General features: G+C 43.9%; 1 protein-coding gene across 2 annotated transcripts in view; it reads right to left on the bottom strand.

Annotated features, from left to right (window-relative positions):
- RUNX1 (RUNX family transcription factor 1) overlaps positions 1-14,739 on the bottom strand; it is a 395,500-nt gene extending 380,761 nt beyond the window's left edge. Inside the window, exon 1 of one of the 2 annotated variants that reach the window (XM_077479930.1) lies at positions 14,592-14,739. In XM_077479930.1, coding sequence (XP_077336056.1) covers positions 14,592-14,649 — 58 coding nt within the window. In that variant the 5' untranslated portion in view covers positions 14,650-14,739. The remainder of the gene's footprint in view (positions 1-14,591) is intronic. The other variant, XM_077479929.1, reaches the window with a different exon arrangement.
- Positions 14,740-21,487: the final 6,748 nt, after the last annotated feature.

The raw sequence follows: 21,487 nt of genomic DNA, 5'->3' as shown, positions 1-21,487 counted from the left end.
AACCCCAAGCCAATTTTCCCTCTTTTTTTCCCGTAAATGTCACTCTTAGCCCTTGTACACACGGTCGGAGATTCGGACGGAATGTGTCCGATCGGACCGTTTTGTCGGATATTCCGACTGTGTGTGGTCTACATTGGACTGTTTCCGTCGGACCAAGTTTTCCAACTTGTTGGTAAAATTTTCTGACAAAATGCTCATAGGACATAGGAAACCATGTTAAATGGACTGCAGTGCAAATCTGCAAAATGCAAAAAACACTAAGGCCGCGTACACACGCGCGGACTGTTCGCCCAACTTTGTCCGTCCAACAGTTTCGGCAAACAGTCCGCTCAAAATTAGCATGGACGGACATGGCCACACACGACGAACGAAGTTTGCTGAAACCGTGCGCGATGACGTGAACGGCACGTACGACGGGACGAAAAATACGACGTCCTATACCAGTGATGGCGAACCTTGGCACCCCAGATGTTTTGGAACTACATTTCCCATGATGCTTATACACTGTGCAGTGTAGTTGAGCATCATGGGAAATGTAGTTCCAAAACATCTGGGGTGCCAAGGTTCGCCATCACTGTCCTATACACTGCATTATAGCTTTCGGCGTGAAAATCCTTTCTGAGCATGCGCGGAACTTTGTTTGACGAACAAGCCTACACATGAGCGGACTGTTCGCTGAAACAAGGTTTCAGCGGACAGTTTTTCGGAAATTCCGAAAAACCTTGTCCGTCCAACTGTCCGCTGAAACTGTCCGCTGAAAGCCCACACACGAGCGGACTGTCCGCCCAAACACTGTTCAGCGGACAAAGTTGGGCGAACAGTCCGCCCGTGTGTACGCGGCCTAAAACTGCATAGGTGTGAATCCAGCCTTACTGAATCTGTTCTCGTGCCAACAAAATGGCCCTTTGTTTTTCATGTTTTTTTTTTCCACAAAAAGTTAAAATCAGACAGCATGAAAAAATGACAAGCACAACATATGAAATATATCCCACAAAAAAAACACACTCACAAAAAAAAAAAAAAAAAAAATGGATGACCAAAGCAGCTCAATGAGTGAAATTGAGAGTTTCCGCTCCAGCAAAATTTGACCAACTGCAAAAATCACTAATTTAGAAACAAAGTTAATGTTGTGGAAATCAATCCACTCACTCTTTATGGGCTGATTATATGATCCCATTCTACATTTAAGGAAACTTTAAGCTTTTCTGTGGAAAAACAAATTGCCTTTAAATTAAAGAATCAGTTCAGCCAAAACCGAAATTTAATTAAGAACCCGGTGGATTGAGTTAATCCTGGTGTCTACTGTCTTATATAGTTGTGCTCATAAGTTTACATACCCTGGCAGAATTTACGATTTATTGGTCCTTTTTTTAGAGAATATGAATAACACAAAAACTTTTCTGTCACTCGTGGTTGGTGTTTGGCTGAAGCCATTTACAGGCATACCCCACTTTTAAGTACACAATGGGAAAGTGCAAACTCAGACTCACTTCTGCATAGAAACCAATGAGCTTCCAGGTTTTATTACCAAAGCTTAATTGAACAAGCTGGGGTTAGAAGCTCATTGGTTTCTATGCAGTGATCCTGATTTTGTGTTTTCCAGCTTTAGTAAATAAACCACATTGTGTACTTAAAAGTGGGGTATGCCTGTAATATCAATGAACTTTATTTACTCTTTTTAAGTCATAATTACAACAGCAACTACCCAAATGATCCTAATCAAACGTTTACATACCCTGGTGATTTTGTCCTGATAACATGCACACAAGTTGACACAAAGGGGTTTGAATGGCTATTAAAGGTAACCATCCTCACCTGTGATCTGTTTTCTTGTAATTAGTGTGTGTATAAAAGGTCAATGAGTTTTTGCACTCCTGACAGACCCTTGCATCTTTCATCCAGTGCTGCACTGACGTTTCTGGATTCTGAGTTATGGGGAAAGCAAAAGAATTGTCAAAGGATCTGTGGGAAAAGGTAGTTGAACTGTATAAAACAGGAAAGGTATATAAAAAGATATCCACCGAGAATGGCAATCAGCAGTGTTCAAACTCTAATCAAGAAGTGAAAAATGTGTTGAAACCAAACCACGGTCAGGTAGACCAACTAAAATTTCAGCCATAACTGTCAGGAAAATTGTCCGGGATGCAAAGAAAAACCCACAAATAACTTCAGATGAAACACAGGACTCTCTGAAAACATGTGCTGTGGCTGTTTCAAGCTGCACAATAAGGAGGTACTTGAAGAAAGATGGACTGCATGGTCGAGTCGCCAGAAGAAAGCCATTAATACGCAAATGCCACAAAGTATCCCACTTACAATATGCCAAACAGCACAGAGACAAGCCTCAAATCTTTGGCATTTGGAGTGATGAAACCAAAATTTTTCTTTTTGGCCACAACCATAAACACTACATTTGGAGAGGAGACAACAAGGCCTATGATGAAAGGTGCACCATTCCTACTGTGAAACATGGAGGTGGATCGCTGATGTTTTGGGGATGTGTGAGCTACAAAGGCACAAGACATTTGGTCAAAATCGATGGCAAGATGAATGCAGCATGTTATCAAAAAATACTGGAGGAATATTTGCATTCATCAGCCAGGAAGTTGCGCATGGGACCTACTTGGACATTCCAACATGACAATGATCCAAAACATAAGCCAAAGTCGACCCGTGATTGGCTACAGCAGAATAAAGTGAAGGTTCTGGAGTGGACATCTCAGTCTCCTGACCTCAATATCATTGAGCCACTCTGGGGAGATCTCAAAACGTGCCGTTCATGCAACACAGCCCAAGAATTTCCAGGAACTGGAGGCTTTTTACCAAGAAGAATGGGCAGCTTTACCATCAGAGAAGATAAAGAGCCTCATCCACAAATATCAGAAAAGACTTCAAGCTGTCATTGAATTGATGTTAAAGGGGGCAATACATGGTATTATGAACTGGGGTACCTAAACTTTTGATCAGGGTCATTTGGGTAATTTCTGTTGTGATTGTGATTTTAAAAGAGTAAACACAGTTGATTGATAATAAATGTCTTGAGCAAAACACTAAGCATGAGTGAAAGAAAAGTGTTTGTGTTGTCATTCATATTCTCTGAAAAAGTGCCCAAGAAATCATAAATTCTGCCAGGGTATGTAAATTTATGAGCACAACTGTATATCCAATGCCCACCATACACATTGCAGATCTATGATTGATTTACAGTAAATTAGAGCAATCACACCCCCTAATAAATCACATTATTTAACAACACAACACATTAGGTGTTTATCAGTTCCAATGATGCAGTCGGAGATGTTCCAGTACTACCATGCTGTTCTGACAATCAGTATGATGTAGTGTGATGGAACGTCGGCCATAAGTCAAAGTTTTGAAGATGTCAGTGTTGGTCTGCATTAGCAAATTATCCATGAATAAAAAGAAAACACAGTAGTAGTTGTTTTTATTTATGGTTTATACTCATTCCCACTTAAACTATTATCTCTATTCCAGCCTGAAATCTGACTATAAACTTTTAAAATGAATGATGTTCACCTGAAAACATAAATGAATCTTCACAGGTAAATTATTCCTCATTCTTAGTCCCTGCTATGAAGTGAAAGTTCAACGACTCACCTAGCAATTGGGAGACAATTATCATTAATCCTGATCATGTGATTACCATGATGGTTCTGACATTGTGATCACATGGGTTTGTTTACACACAAACCTTCTAGTTTATGCTGTCACAGTGCCTAGCGCATAGAGGGGCACTGTATATATATATAATGATTATATCTTGTTTTACATTTTTACCCCATTTGTCAGCCTATATTAAAAAGCCTGAACAGTGTACTTATTAAAGCTGTGTACCTACCTCATAAAAGCCATAAATGTACTTTAAAAACAAGGCAAATTAGTAATTTTCAAGTGTAGTAGTTTTCCGTATAGTCCAGGCATGCGCAGTCTCTATCACGCATGCGCAGTCTCATTTCCACCTGGTCTGGCTGGACTGCACTGGTGCGAGATGGCATCAGTAGGGCCGCGTGCCTCCTGGCAGCAGTGGCATTCCTTGGACGATCTACCTGGGACACCGAGGGGGGGGGGGGGGGGGGTAGTTTAGATGGCTATAGTTGTTGGTAATCTTGCAAACCCAATTACCTCCTTTTTACTAGCATAACTAGAGCAGTTTAAGTTCTCTGTCCCAGCTGTCAGGGTCACATGTGCGATGGTCTCTCTTAGGCTGAATTATTATTATTATTATTCAGGATTTATATAGCGCCAGCAATTTACGCAGCGCTTTACAATATAAAAGGGAGACAATACAGTTACAATACAATTAAATACAAGAGGATTAAGAGGACCCTGCTCAGAAGAGCTTACAATCTAAAAGGGTGGGGCAGGTGGTACAGAAGGTTGTAACTGTTGGGAATGAGTTTATGGAAGTGGTAGGAGATTAGTTTGAGACGTGATAGGCTTCCCTGAATAGATGAGTTTTCAGGGATCGTCTGAAGGTAGCAAGAGTAGGGGATAGCCGGACCGGTGGAGGTAGCGAGTTCCAGAGGATTGGAGAGGCTCTGGAGAAATCCTGGAGACAAGTGTGGGAGGAGGAGATGAGAGAGCTTGAGAGTAGGAGGTCTTGAGAAGAACGGAGGGGACGGTTTGGGTGATATTTGGAGACAAGATTGGTGATGTAGCTCGGGGCAGAGTTGTGAATGGCTTTGTATGTGGTGGTTAGTATTTTGAATTTAATTCGCTGGGTGATTGGGAGCCAGTGTAGGGATTGGAGGAGAGGGTTGGCAGACACTGAGCGGTTGGTAAGGTGGATAAGTCTGGCAGCAGCATTCATGATAGACTAAAGAGGAGATAGCCTATGGAGAGGCAGGCCAATGAGAAGGGAGTTGCAATAGTCAAGGCGAGAGATAACAAGGGAGTGAATGAGGATCTTGGTAGTTTTAATTGTTAAAAAGGGGCGAATTTTCGAGATTTCACACCTTTAGAGAATTCACACCTAGGCATTTTTAGTGCTTTTTGCGTTTTGCTGATTTGAATTACAGAACGTGTTCCATAGGAAGCCATGGTAAATGGACTGTAGCGCAAATCTGCAAAATGCAAAAAGCACTAAAAATGCATAGATGTGAATCCAGCCTGAAGGTGAGTTCTATGGACATCGCCCTGCTCACATCTCCTTAATAGTCCTAATTTGCAAACGACATGTGGATATTTTTTGCACCCCATTTACGTTTTATATAGGTCCATGTGGGGCTACCTCAATCTTAAGTGCATTTCATCCACATTTGGATTCACATTTTTTTGCCTCTGGTTGGCCATCCCTAATCCCTTGTGGGTTGCATGACCTTACCATCCACACTGGGTTCCAACAAGATGTGCTGCAAGCAATTTCTTATTTTTTTGTTTTTAGATCTGGTCTATCCACCTACAGTATGTGAATTAAAGCTGATGATCTTGTAGCCCATGGTTATTGTTCTGTAATATATTTGGATCTATATTCTTTATGTTATTTTTCTATCCATTTAGGAATATTCCCATCTCACATATCCCTTGAGGAAGACTGAATACAGTCGAAACAAGTTTGAACATTTTGGTGGTTATTCAGACTATGTATATGATATCTCCACTCCCTGTTAGGAGAGTATGAGAGAATATCCAAACACCAGACCAGGAATTTGATTGTATACATTAGAGACATTTTATCTCGTTATATAATAAATGTTTTCTTTTTTATACATAAAAATCTAGTTCTAATTGCTGCAACAAAGTCCCATGGGAGATGCATGTAGTTTTTAATCAAATTGGGGACGGAGCAGCCACTAACCCATGATATATTCACTCTTTTGTTCTAATTATCAAGTGAATTGACACGTACTCCGAATAACACTTGGCTGCAATGACAGCTGCTAATATAAGGAGATAAAGCAAAATGGTCTACCTGGAAGAGAATTTAGTCCACATTGGCAAACCTCTCCTAACCCACCAATTAAAGGGCTCTCCCAGGGAAGGGAAACCCACCTCTGCACCCGGATGGTTTAGAATGACCACCCAAGAATTCATTTTTATAGGGAATTTATAGGGAATTCCCCTATCCCCCTGTGGTAAAAGAGTGAGGGTAGGGAGGTGGTACTCTTGGATAACTTCATGTAAAATTAAAGAAAGAAAAAGTAAAGTCCAATGGATATCTTGAATGTCGAGAAGCAAAGGTAGGAATATTGGAAAAAATTGTCCCATCCAGTTAAAGGGGTCTTGCCCAAAAAAACATCTGTACTGCTTAAAAAGGCACTGTCATCTTGCCCATGCAGGGTAAGATGAAGGTGTGTCTGGCATGGGCATCACTCAAACCCCCAAATACTCACCTGTATTTATTATATGCTCCCTCACCAGGGGTGGACTGACAACTCATGGGGCCCCTGGGCAATAGGAGATTATGGGGCCCCCGGGCAATAGGAGAAGATTATAGGGTCCTGGGCAATAGGAGATTATGGGGCCACACAGTATACACACACACATACAGTATACACACACAGACACACAATATACACACACAGTATACACACACAATATACACACACACACACACACACACTGAAAAGGTACTGGAGAGGCGGGGCAGCTATAATTTTGGGATTTAAAAAAAAACTAAAATTTTTCATACTGTCCCTGGTTTTATTGAGGCTGCCAACCCTGATGGGGCCCCTTGGTGGCATGGGGCCCTCGGGCAGTCAGTCCGCCCCTGTCCCTCACAGCTCCTTTCTCCTTTGCAGCAAACGCTGAGATCGGCTTGGTCAGCGATGCTTTGGACTGCTACCGTTACTTCTTTGGTCATATGACAGTTCTGGGGCCTAGCCACTGCCAAAGGGTAGCAGGTCCCATGCTACTGTATATCCAAAAGTGCCAGGTACTCTTGATGATTGTGGAAAAGAAGGAGCTGCAAGCGAGCACAGGTAAAGATAAACTGGAAAGGACACAACTTTGACAAACCTGAACAGCAAAGAAGGAACTTCCGTTAAAGACCTGTTGAAGGCTGATGAACACAGGACTACATTTAAAGAGGAAGTAAAGGCAATTTTTTTTTTTTAAAGCACACCCTGTAAGGCAAAGGCATAATGAGCTAGTATGCATAGCATACTAGCTCAGTATGAATAACTTACCTGAGAACGAAGCCCCTGAAGCGGTCCTCCGTCTTCCTCTTCGCCGCTGCCATGGATCCCGGAGCGACTTCCGGATCTCACGGCTCCGGCGCTGTGATTCGCCAGAGCCGCAATGACGTCACTCCCACGCATGCGCACGGGAGCCGACACTCGCGGCATTTCACCACGATCTGCGGCCTGCCCCAGTGCACCTGCATGCCGCTGTCTATGGCGCATGCGCCATATTACACATCTAACTTGTTGACTACCTATTACACTTTTGAAGGCCCTGGAGCACCAGGACAATGACACATGGCACTGATGACAGATGGCACTGATACGTGGCACTGATGACACTTATACGTGGCACTGATGACACGTGGCACTGATGACAGATGGCACTAATATGTGCCACTGATGACAGATGGCACTAATGACAGATGGCACTAATACATGGCACTAATACGTGGCACCAATGACATATGGCACTAATACGTGGCACCAATGACGCGTGACACTGATGACAGATGGCACTGATAAGTTGCATTGATGACACGTGACACTGACAACAGATGGCACGTGACACTGACAGGTGGCACTGATGACAAATGGCACTGATACGTGGCACTGATAACAGTTGGCACTAATATGTGGCACTGATGACAGATGACACTATGTGGCACTGATGACACGTGGCACTGATGAAAGATGGCACTTATACATGGCACTGATGACAGATGGCACTGGGGACAAATGGCACTGACAACAGGTGGCACTGGGGACAGATAGCACTAACAGGTGGCACTGGGGGCAGGTGGCTCTGGGGAGGATGGCACTGGGGAGGATGGCACGGGGCGGATGGCACTGGGGCGGATGGCACTGGGGCAGGATGGCACTGGGGGAGGATGGCACTGGGGCGGATGGCACTTTTTTTTTCTTTTTTTACCTTACGGCAGCTGCAGCCGTTGATCTCTCCCTTCTCACACGCTGTCTATGTGAGGAGGGAGAGCAGCGCTGAGAGATGATCTCATATGTTTACATATGAGATCATTTCTCATTGGACACGCTAATCGTGCTGTAAATGGCGGCTGTGATTGGCCGTTTACAGCGATCTGTGACTGGCTGTGTCCGAGGGACACGGCCAGCACAGAACTTCTCCGATGCGCGCTCCGGGAGTGCACATTGCGGAAGTAAACAGGAGGACGTCCAGGGACGGCCTCCCGGCAGTTAGCGTCTGCTCTGTAGCCGTCTTTCGGCTATAGGACGGGCGCGAATCGGTTAAAGTTCATGTGCGTGTAAAGACAGGCGTCCCAATACTTTTGTTATTATAGTGTACATGCTTCTACCAGCCACCTAGATCAGTCCCTTGATAATTTGAGCAGCCAGTGGGAAACACCCCTACACATTTTCGAAAAGTTCCACACTTCAGAAGAATCCCAAGAAGACACCCTACCACACGTCATGTACCTTCTCAAATATAAATTGTGTCAGGAAAACTTTGCAGAAAAATTTGCCAACAACTCAGCAGTAGACCTACCAAAGGACCATCAGCCGTGCTTGACAACAGTGTTATAACTAGTGAAAGCACACATACTAAACAATCCTGAGATGGTGATCAGAGAAACTCAATGCTCTCAGGTTTTTAAGAGAGGTGATTTTCCATTTCAAGTGTTTGCTTATGACCACAGCATTATGAAACATCAGTATTACCTTACACAATCCTTTTCATTGAAACAGCAGGTGATACACATAACATAACGGAAACTAGGACTGAAAAATACGCCCTTATTTCTGCACCTCTACACTTTTCACCTACACTTTGAACATGTGTTTAATGTCAGTTCAAACAAGCAGTGGCATTTTGGTTATAGGTTCAGTCTAGTGGGCAGAGTTATCTCCTGAATTCTTTTATGTCTTGAATACTCAAAAAGTGAGATCTCCCTTGGGTTTAAAGTCATGCCATTAAAGTTCATATGTGTGTGTAAAGGCAGCATGTGCATTCTGAATGGCACCCTAGAGCGCCACAATGCACAGTAATGCACTACCACCACTACCGCTTACCGTGCGATGCCTACTGAAATTGCTGCATGCATCGTTTTTTGTTTTTTTTTTCATTGTGGTGCATTAAGCCGCCCATTCAAATGCGTTTTAAGCACCACAACGGACTTAAGTGGAGTGATTGTTCTTTAAGGAAGGATGCAAGCCACAAAAGTCCTTCAAGTGACTTATCCAAGAATAGGGAAATTTGGTTGGTTGGTGCCTATAGGTGGCAATAAGGCACCTAAAATACTAAAGTAGACGGATGTCCCTCGCTCTTCTGCATCCTATCTGGGGAGAAACTTATCATTCAGGTGGGCCATATATATATACCAAACAGTACTTAGTACAGGCGTCCTAAGGCACTCTCCTCTCTTGCCTCCCTCTCACTATAGTCTCTCTCTTTTTCCCTGCTAGGAACACCGACAGTACCAACAAGGCATTGTATTGCCGGTAAAGCCTCGTACACATGATCGGATTGTTGGCCAACAAAACCTGGAACTTTTTTTCCGAAGGGCGTTGGCCCAAACTTGTCTTGCATACACACGGCACACAATTGTTGGTCAACAATCACAAACGTAGTGACGTACTACATGTTTTTTTTCCAGCTCTTTAGAGCCACCCTTTGGGCTCCTTCTGCTAATTTCGTGTTAATTGAAGTTTGGTGAGTGTTGATTTTCATTTTACGGTTTTCATTTGGCACTTTTCATTTCGCACTTTTCAGTTAGTTTCTGAACGGCCGTTCGTCAACCAGACATGTTGCGGAATCGGAGGAGATAACGTGTTATTTATTATTGGCTTTGAAGTTATTGCTTTGACCCAAGTCCAGTCCAGGAACAGGAGGAGGAGAATTTATTGGACCAAAAATTGATTGCTTTATTAATCGTGACCAATTATGTCATATGCCTTTGCTGAGGGAGCTCCAGGAGAATAATCCGGATAATTTTCGGAATTATCTCTGGATGACGGACCCCTGCTTTCATCAACTCTTGGCATTGCTGACCCCCTATATTAAGAAGCAGGACACATGCATGAGGCTTTTATTTTATTTTTTGGTTTAATAATAATGATTTGATTTGTTATATTTTCTATATTTTTGGATGCATAGAATGTTCTATTGGCAGATAGCATGTCTAATTTTATTTGTTTTCTTTTTTTAATACACACTAAAAAAATTGTGTAGAATAATACTTGGCTATGTGTTTTACTTTAAATGACAGTTTGGGAGTAGGTAGGTACATTTAAAAAATACAATGTAAAATTGACAGGGGACACCAACATAGTTGTATCTTTGATTTAAAAAATCTACTTGATAATGGTGTTGTGGTAACTTGACCAAAAAATAAATAAAAAACATAATATTCTTGATATCACTAGAAAAAAAAGCCTTTTTAAATATGTTTGTCAGAACTCAATCAGTATCACCAGCAAAGCAGCTTCATTATTATCCCTTTAAAGAAGAAGAGAATGTGCGTTGCATTTCAAGATTTCATGATTTGCCGCGTCACGAATGTTAATTCTCCTTTACGAACGCTAGTTTACAAGACCGACCGCTTCTGTCTCATCTTTGCTTCCGAGCATGCGTGGTTATACTTTGGATTTTTGTCCGATGGACTTGTGTACACACGCTCGGAAAATCCAACAACACACATTTGTCCTTGGAAAATTTGAAAGCCTGCTATCCAACATTTGTCCGCAGAAAATCCAACAACAATTGTCCGATGGAGCGTACAAGCGGTCGGATTTTCTGCCAACAGCCTGACATCACACAATTCCCCTTGGAAAATCTGATTGTCTGTAAGAGGCTTAACATCAAAACTTTCTCTATCCCTTACTAGCAGCAGACTGCTTTATAATATCAGCAATGGTTTAAGGTAAACTCATGCTCCTTGCTGCATCATTTATATTAGTAGTATGCTTGTACTTTTAGGGTGTATTCTATATTTGAGTACTGTGAGGGATTACCTTAGTATACAGCTATATACCATCTTATCCGGGGCCGCCTATCCATATGATATGATATACTACCAACCCCACCTCCAGATTCATGCTAACTGCAGCTACTTCCTGGTTCTGAAGGCCCAGGCGGTTGGTCTCTTTCCTTCAACTTTCTTGGGGGGGAGTCTGATATCCACGGCACATGTGAGATTAGATAAACTTTTCACATACATTTAATATATTTATTGCGGAAATTCGTTTTTACATTAATTGTTATAGTTGTAAGTTGTTTTGTACAATATATAGGTATTTTTTCATATATAGAAATATTCAATGTCCTGAAGAAGCGAACGACTGAGTTACGAAACATGTAGAGCAGAACTATTTTTAATCTATTAATGGAGAAGTGAAACACCAACTAAGAGGATACCCCTGTGTGGATGAACCTTCAGTATCATCACACAGTCAAATGATATCCAGTTTTTATATTAGGGGAACCGCTAGTAGTCCAACTTTTATGTTCCAACGCTAAATATGTACTGTAAAATCGTGATATATATGTATACTAATACATTTATTTCTGTTTAAAAAATTTATATACGTTCAACTTTCCAAGGATTGCAAACTCATCCACAAATAGTTCACATTGACTCAGCAATTGTATGTTAGACATTGGCCAGTCAACCACAAACAGATTATCTAGCTGACTAAGACAAAAGTCTCAATCCACAAAGCTTTAACACTTGCCTAAGGCACTTTATTTTATGACATGTGACTGCGGTTTTGAAAGTTTATTGGACCTAATTGAAAATAGCTGTCACTTAAAAAAATCAAAATCAAACTTTCCATACACTCCGAGATCTTTTTCTTCAGCCTATAGGCTGAATGAAAAAAGTCAGACAGATTCCTCCATACAGCGCGGATTATGCAGGCCTCCATACAGCGCGGATTGTGCAGGCCCCCCATACAGCGCGGATTGTGCAGGCCTCCATACAGCGCGCATTGTGCAGGCCTCCATACAGCGCGGATTGGCAGGCCTCCATACAGCACGGATTGGCAGGCCTCCATACAGCGTGGATTGGCAGGCCTCCATACAGCACGGATTGGCAGGCCTCCATACAGCGCGGATTGTGCAGGCCTCCATACAGCGCGGATTGAGCAGGCCTCCATACAGCGCGGATTGGCAGGCCTCCATACAGCGCGGATTGTTATTGGTTGAATCTCCTACTGTGCCGGACAAATAACCGAGCAGCCACTGTTCGGTCAACAATTTTCTGCCAAATTTTTCATTCAAAGGATGTTGGGCTGGGGGGGTTCCAATAGGGCCACCCACAAAGCAAAGTTCATCAGCCATTGGCTGACATTCACTCAGTTCACTGTATGGCTGATTTATGTACTCCCTTTTCAGTCATGTGACTGTAATTTTTAAATTTCATTGGTCTCAGCTGAAAATAACTGTCACTTGTATAAAAATAAGGATATTTATACTGGTGTGTTAGCTTTGCGAATTGAGCCAAAGGAGAATTAACAATTATATGAAGCGAGTTTGTGGTGAACAAATTATGAGACAAAGAATTCTTCCAAGAAGGCTTACAGTGTTTTACCACTGAAACCCATATAATGAAAATTTGTTTGATTCCAATAGTATTCAGAGAATTTCATCATTCCACATACGGTTGCAACAAAGTATCACAAAGATGTCATCCACTGACCCAAACAACAACCAGATGCAACAACAACAAAGTAACAGCCTCCAGTTTAAAGGGTCAATCCATCCAACTTTGATATTTCAAGGGTAGGTGAACACCAATGAGCTGTTTTCCTTTTACATATACAGGCATACCCCACTTTTAAGTACACAATGGGGTTTTATTTACTAAAGCTGGAAAGTGCAAAATCAGGATCACTTCTGCATAGAAACCAATGAGCTTCTAAACTTAGCTTGTTAAATTAAGCTTTGGTAATAAAACTTGGAAGCTCATTGGTTTCTATGCAGAAGTGATCCTGATTTTGCACTTTCCAGCTTTAGTAAATAAACCCCATTGTGTACTTAAAAGTGGGGTATACCTGTAAAGGGCTCTAGTTCGCTCCAGCGGGGCCACCAGCCAGACTCCTCAAGCAATAGATTCTCTATCTTCATGCTGCTTTCTCTATAATATAACATAGAGGTTGAACTTAAAGATGGTGGTGAGACCTTCCTAAAGAAGATAGTGAGACCCTCAAAATACGAGGTAAGGTAAAGTGTGGAGATTCAATTGAAAAGAGGGTGAATTTACTGAAGGCAAATAGACTTTGCAAGTGCAGTTGCCCCAGAGCTTAGTAAATGAGTACCCAATCACTTGCAAGGAAAATGTAAAAAAAAAGACAGCATTTTTGCTTGCACATGATTGGATGATGGGAGTCAGCAGAGCTTCTTCTCATCTACTAAGTTCTGGAGCAGCTGCTCTTGCAGAGTGCAACTTCACTTTGCAAAGTACACGGTCTATTTGCCTTTAGTAAATCAACCCCCAAAGCTTCACTTTGCAAAGAATGCCCAATCACATGCAAGAAAAAAAACAGCATTTTTGCTTGCACATGATTAGATGATGGGAGTCAGCAGATCTTCTTCTCATTTACTAAGCTCTGGAGCAGCTGCTCTTGCAGAGTGCAACTGCACATTGCAAAGTGCACAGTCTTTTTGCCTTTAGTAAATCAACCCCAACGCTTCACTTTGCAAAGAATGCCCAATCACATGCAAGGGAAAAAAATGCATTTTTGCTTGCACATGATTGGATGATGGGAGTCAGCAGAGCTTCCCACCGCATTACTAAGCTTTGGAGCAACTGCCCTTGCAGATGGAAAGTGCACTTGCAAAGTGCACAGTCTACAGGCAAAACCCACTTTTATGTACACAATGGGGTTTATTTACTAAAGCTGGAAAGTGCAAAATCAGGCTACTTCTGCATAGAAACTAACGAGCTTCTAAACTCGTCTTGTTCAATTAAGCTTTGGTAATAAAACCTGGAAGCTCATTGGTTTCTATGAAGAAGTGAGCCTGATTTTGCACTTTCCAGCTTTAGTAAATAAACACCACTGTGTACTTAAAAGTTGTATATCCCCGTATTTGCCTTTAGTAAATCCACCCAAAGCTTTTAAAAGATATAAGAAGCCCATCCTGATGGTATCCACTCAAAACTGAAATACCTGGGTTGTGCAACTTAGCAATGGGGGTGATTTACAAACTGCACATGGACTGTGCACTCTGCAAATGCAGTTTCTCCAGAGCTTAGTAAATAAGCAGACGCTCTGTTGCATTTCATCATCCAATCATGTGCAAACAAAAATGCAAAATGAAGCTTTACCTCATTTACTAAGCTCTGGAGCAAATGCCTTTGCAGAGTACAATTGCACTTGCAGAGTGCACAGTCTATTTGCCTTTAGTAAATCAATCCCCATGCGTTTCCTTTGCAGTGCAAAATAGTAAACAATACAGATAAGTGATGCACTCACCTCTTATGAAACACGACGGGTACAGAGGAAAGGTTTCGAAGATGCTGTTTGAAGCCATGGAGGTTTTCTTCCACTTCCTGATTTTTTTTCGTCTGAAAGATCAATTACAATTTTTTTTTTACCTCCAAAAATAAAAAGTAAAGTGCCCCCATCTTTGTGAACTCTGCTCTCTAGCGTTCTACAAACCCTACAGCCCCTGCAAGCCCCGTCCGCCCCATTCCTGCCATCTGCAACCGGCGAGATTTCAAAAATCATTCAAATGTCCTCGGATTGGTTGTGGCTTTTTGACGATGCTTACCGGCCCGTGGAACTGTGGTTTTCCAATTTATAAAAAGAGAGTTGCGTCCTCTTTTGCTGACCAATATGTTGTATTCAGTCTTGTGTGACTTTTGTTTTGCCTTCGGTTTGCGGTTCTGTGGTTGGGGCCCAAAGAAATGTTTCACCAAAAAAAAAAAAAAGTTCCCCTTTTTTTTTTCCCTTTATCTGCGCTCATTGGCTCATCTTGACCATGTGACGGCGGTGATAAAGTGGAGCTGTGTTTTCTCTTGAATGTAAGTTAGTGAGATCTTTCTGCAACCACCTGCCTGGTTTCAGTTTAAACTACAAAATACTAAAGCGCAGACGGATGTGTGTAAAAAGAGAGAGAAGAAAAAAAAACGTGAGTCAGGCTCCTGTTATGCAAATAGCTTGGGCTGATGTAGTACGGTTTGGCTTCTGTTGGTGATACTTGTGGTTTATGAAATGACAATTTATTCTGATAAGCTTCATTGATGAAACAAAAGCCACAATGGGTTCAGAGTAGATGAGTGCAATTAGCCATAATCCCCTCTGGGGAGAGCAACATGGACAACTGGTCGGGGAGAAGACGCACCATGCAAATAAACAAATAGTAAACTACAACCTGCAGGCTCATTTTTAGATCCTCTATGGCTGGCATGTCAAACTTGCGGGCGGGACCACTGGCCAGAAGTTTCATTTTATTTTGGGTTCTGAGTTGTTTCCAACACATGTTGCCCCTGCCAGTTTATTGGGTTCATACAGCACTGCTCCTAAGGCCTCATTCACAGGGGCGTACTACAGCGTATGCCCAGGTGAGGGCCACGTTTACCCGCACGGGGATGCACAGGTGTTCCGCACACTGCCTGCGTTCTGGGCCGCATATATCAAATTTGGAGGAGCGGCTTTGTCTCTGCAGCGGTTGCATCAGTGGCAGCCCATGCATTAAGGGCACACGGGCGTCGCCCCCCTCTTTCCTGCCACCCCCTCTATTACCAATAGATAGATTCATGCATTGCATAGGCTAGGCTCTAATAGGCTTCAAAAAAAGTGACCTGCGAGCGCCCTCAGCTGTGTTAGAAAAGCAAATGACTATTCGCTTTCCTAACACTAAACCGCCTCTCCGCCAATCAGGTGCTCGGGTCTGTTACCCGTCACCGTCACATGATTGGCTGAAACGTCAGATGCCTATCAGGAGGAGAGGACGGGAGATGAGGATGGGAGATGAGGACGGCAGGAGACGCATGAAGGACCCCGCTCGTCGCCGCCACCTGCTGCCCCACTAAGACAGGGTAAGTGCCGGGCAGACAGCGAGTGGGGGCGGGGGGGTCACACTGGGGGCTTTCAAGGGCACACTGGCAGCATATGATGGGCACACTGGCAACATTTGATGGGCACACTGGCAGAATATGATGGGCACACTGGCAGCGTTTTATGGGCACACTGGCAGCGTTTGATGGGCACAGTGGCAGCGTTTAATGGGCACAGTGGCAGCGTTTAATGGGCACAGTGGCTGCAATTGATGGTGCAGTGGCAGCGTTTGATGGCACATTGGCAGCGTCTGATGGGCACACTGGCAGCGTTTAATGGGCACAGTGGCAGCGTTTGGCACAGTGGCTGCAATTGATGGCACAGTGGCAGCGTTTGATGGCACATTGGCAGCGTTTGATGGCACATTGGCAGCGTTTGATGGGCACAGTGGCAGCATTTGATGGAATAGTGGCAGCGTTTGATGGGCACAGTGGCAGCGTTTGATGGGCACAGTGGCTCCAATTGATGATTTTTTTTCAATATTTTTTGCGCCCCCCCAAAAAATTTTGAGCACCAGCCACCACTGCGTTGCATCCCAATTGACATGAATGGAACTGCCTCCACGGGGATCTCCCCTTTAGAGATAGATTGATGTGATGGACACCATATCCCATCTCTCACTTCTACATTTAGTGATCCTTTGTGACTGACTCTTTAAAGTGGGATTTTCCTAGATGTTCCAGCGCCCGCCCAGCGAATGGCAGTGCTGATGTCACTTTGTGCTCAGGTGGGTCCCACATGGTGAATGCATGACCAGAAGGGATGTTAGATTTATATACACACTGTATAAATATGTGAATAGTATATAAATGTTGTTGTCTTCTCCTAGATGAGTGCTGTATTGTGTTCATGAGCCCTGATGAAACAACTCTGGGTGAAATGCGTTGGCACATGAAGACCTATTGTATCAGAATTAATTTTCCTTGTTTCAAAAAAAGAGAAAATTGTGGGGACAAATATGATTTTCGGTACCGTCAAGAGACTTTACAACAGACTATTTAAAATAATGTTTATTTACATCAACAACATACATGTCTAAAAAAATTAACATTGCGAAACATATCCACTCTGGGTGGTCAAACTACCTTTATTGGATTCCCACTGAGAGTGAAATCTTGTTTCCAATTAAAATATAACACATAAAATCAAACTTCCATAGTTCATTAGGGGTCAACCTCCCAACATGTTTTGCTAATTTTCCGCTTCTTCAGAGGAGCATAAATGGAAGAACAGGAAGACTAAATAACAAAGAAAATAGAATGGAAAAAATGTAAATATACATACAATCAGCACCATTGTGGAACAAAAGTACAAATCCCATATCTTCTACGGCATTAGTAAACATTGGAGATGGAGTAGCTACCTTGTTGGTTGGGCTGACAACCTAATGAGGACTATTGAGTCCCCCGGGCGTGACCTCAAAAACATACCTTGTTTGCCATTTAAATGTATACAGCGAATTGCAGTATATCAGCACTCTCATTGTTTTTAATTATCCAGATGCATACACATTGTATGATTTTTATAACATTGGTTATTTAATAAAATGTAATATTTTACAATATAGATTGTTTTGCTCCTTCTGTGGCCTGTACAATCCGAAATATTTTTGTTTTCCTTTTTTCTATATGTAAACTACAACTTGCAGACTCATTTTAGATCCTCTATGGCAGCCATCTCAAACTTGTGGGTGGGACCTCTGGTCAGTAGTTTAATTTTACTTTGGATTCCAGTTTTTTTCCAATACATGGGGCCCCTGCCAATATAATAGGTTCATACCCTGCCCCAATAAGATGCCTATAAAAAAGGAAAAAAGAAAACAATGTGTAGCTGCTCCCTTAAGGTTGGATAACAGTATTAAAAGACAAGGGGGTTTTACTAAAGGCAAATATACTGTGCACTGCAATAGATCTGAGGGGAAGCTCTGCTGATTTCTATCATCCAATCATGTGCATGCAAAAATGCTGTTTTTTTTTTTTATTTCCCTTGCTTGCTCCCCTTAGATCTAGAGCAACTTGCAGTGCACAGACTATTAGCATTAAGTAAATCAACCCAAGTTGTGTCATAAGGACGCCCACACGGCAAAACATGTTGAGATGGGGTTTAGTTGTAATTTTTGGTGGAGTGGTGACGTCACATCTGGATGAGTCCTTTTCGGTCATTAGAGTGCTTGCAAGCTCCAGGTCTTGCAGAGTTAGTACATTAATTGGCTGTATATATTGGTGCTGGGTGTCGGCACAGAGTAATGTAAGTGTGATTCTACATGTAGTGTGTTTTTTTTATCGAATAAATATACTACACTATGAGCTCTTCTTGGTGCATGTGGATCTGTTTTTGAGAGGAAGAGAGTGGAGAACCGTACTTCCTGATCTTTGTCAATGTTGTTGGGGACATCGAAATGCATGGAGTGCTTTGTGACGTATTCGGCCTGAGCCTGTGAACAAATGCATGTTGACCTTCTGGGGCTATCTGTAAATCCTTCTGGAGCTAATAATCTGGTCTGGAGAACTCACTGAAGAGTGTTTGGTAGTTACTGGGAAGTGTTCCACTATTCTGGGACCATGTGCAGGGGCGTTTCTAGGTGGCAAAAGGACCAGGGGCTTCAGCCCGAAGTCCAAGGCTGGAAACGGGGGAGGGGGGGGGGGGGGGTGTTTGTACGCAACGCAGGTTTTTTTGGCCAGGCCGTGACACTGACGGTAGTGACCTACATACACTGACCTACCTACACTGACGATAGTGACATACCTACACTCACCTGCCTGACCTACATACACTGGACATTTACATACACTGACCTACATACACTAACGGTAGTGACCTACCTACACTGACTTGCCTGACCTACCTACACTGACTGACCTACACATACACTGACATTTACATACACTGACCTACCTACACTGACATTAACATACACTGACCTACCTACACTGACATTAACATACACTGACCTACCTACACTGACCTACCTACACTGACCTTAACATACAGTGACCTACCTACACTGACCTACCTGCACTGACCTACCTACACTGACATTTACCGACACTGACCTACCTACACTGACCTTAACATACAGTGACCTACCTACACTGACCTACCTGCACTGACCTACCTACACTGACATTTATCTACACTGACATTTACCTACACTGACATTAACATACACTGACCTACCTACACTGACATTTACCTACACTGACATTAACATACACTGACCTACCTACACTGACATTTACCTACACTGACATTAACATACACGGACCTACCTACACTGACATTTACCTACACTGACATACCTACACTGACATTTACCTACACTGACCCACATAACTGTCTGACCTACCTCAGCCATGGTGTGCGGTGTCACAACAGCCAGGCAGCCAGTCCTCAGAGGAGGAGCCGAGGAGGAGAGGAGAGCAGCTCGCCTGAGCGCCAAGCGGGGATGTGGCACGGCAGCCACTTTGTAATTCCCGCCTTCTGGATCCAACAGCGCCTATGATGGACGTCACACGCCCCGCGGTCCCGGCATTGGACCAGTGGGATGTCCATCATAGACGTGCAGGCTCCAGAAGGCAGGACCTGCTATGGCACTCGGCCGCACCCGACCGCACTCCGCCACACTCGGCGGTGCTTGGGATCAGATTGGTCCCGGTGCTCGCCACGTCGCTCGGGGCTAGCAATGGAGACCCTGCAGAGCTGACACTCGGAGCTTTAGGGGGTCACATTCGGGGCTTCAGCCCCCCTTAGCCATCCCCTCCCGATGCCCCTGACCTTGTGAGTACTGACCTTGGTTCAAAACTCTAGAGGCTGTATGGTGTATCTTTTGAGTGAATGTGCCAGTGGTAGCTCTGAGACAGCTCCTACAGTGTCTCAGTTTTGTTTTTTCCCTTTTCTCCTGGCATAAGGACTGTTTGGAGAACCTTACCCTAGTGAAGTGTGTCCTCCTCTAGCTATTCAGTGCTCCTGGAGTATCTGATGCCACTCCAAACCCCCGTCCTGTTATCAGTTCTACAAGCAAATAAACTTTAAAGCGGGAGTCCGCCGGGAGTCCGCCGGGACTCCGCGTTTTTTTTTTTTTTTAAAGCCAGCAGCTACAAATACTGCAGCTGCTGACTTTTAAAATAGTGACACTTACCTGTCCAGCGCGCCCACGATGTCGGCACCCGAAGCCGATCTCTAGATCGTCTCTCGGGTCCTGCCGCCGCCATCTTGGGTATGGGAATCAGGAAATGGAGCCTTTCGGCTTCATTTCCCGGTTCCCTACTGCGCATGCGCGAGTCGCGCTGAGCAATAAGGACGGTCCCCGCTGCCTCTGGGATCTGTGTGTTTCCCAGCAGGCAGCGGGGCACTTGCAGAAAGGGGCGGGCACTTGCGGAAAGGGGCGTAATCTACGCCCCTTTCCGCAGAGAGCTATCCCGGAAGTGGGTGCAGATACCTGTACTGTACAGGTATCTGCACCCCCCTCCCCCCTGAAAGGTTCCAATTGTGGCGCCGGAGGGGGGGAGGGTTCCGATGAGCGGAAGGTCCACTTTAGGGTGGACCTCCGCTTTAAGGAAGGGCATCTCCCTGGAATGAGTTGCAGTGAGTGGGCTGTTACCGTGTGCCTGGCTGCCTCTGCAGTAGTTTGGGAACAAAAATGGTAAAGTGTTTCTACACCCACAACAGTAAAATCAGTCTGTATAGGCAGTAAAGCATGCTTGTTATACTCTCTGTGGATCCAAAGTGGTTAATCCTCCACATTGTGTAAAAAGACTGGATGATCCTGTCTTCTCTGAGCCTCTCCTTCGTTTACTGTCTCCCAGGTCCTGGAGGTCCAGTCCGAGGAAGAAGAAGAGCCAGACTTTGCTATGGAAACAGAAAAGCTGCAGGAACCCCCATCAGCAGCAGACAACTCTTTTTGAAAGACCATCCACCACCCAGACCAGAGCAGCTGAGTACAGGCATTGGGTCAAGAGGTCCCCTGATGCTTGTGTCCTACCCAGAAAAGGAAAGCCCAGTGAACTGCCCAGGTTTTCCAGATTCCAGCGGGAAGTTCAGCGCAGAGTTGCTCTGGAGTGGGGGTCTGGACTATCCTCCTGTCCCTCCTGACACTATGGACCTTGTAGAGAACTCCCAGGGAGAGTGGAAGGATATCCCCACCCTTTGCGGGTGCCAGAGTATGAGGAGACCTGGGCCCGCTTTGAGGACACTCTGAGGGAATGGCGGCTGGGGAGAGCAATCTATAAGGACCGGGTGGTGATCGTAAAGGTGGAATGGCCTGCGAGGAGTCACTCTGTCTCCATCAGGGAGAAAGGGGGAGGTAGGAA

This window comes from Lithobates pipiens, unplaced genomic scaffold, assembly GCF_037356315.1.
Source record: "Lithobates pipiens isolate NorthernLeopardFrog02 unplaced genomic scaffold, aLitPip1_a1.2 Scaffold_16, whole genome shotgun sequence".
NCBI classification, from domain to species: Eukaryota; Metazoa; Chordata; class Amphibia; order Anura; family Ranidae; genus Lithobates; species Lithobates pipiens.
The sequence above is the reverse complement of the archived record's forward strand: the minus strand, read 5'-3'. Positions and strand labels throughout refer to the sequence as shown.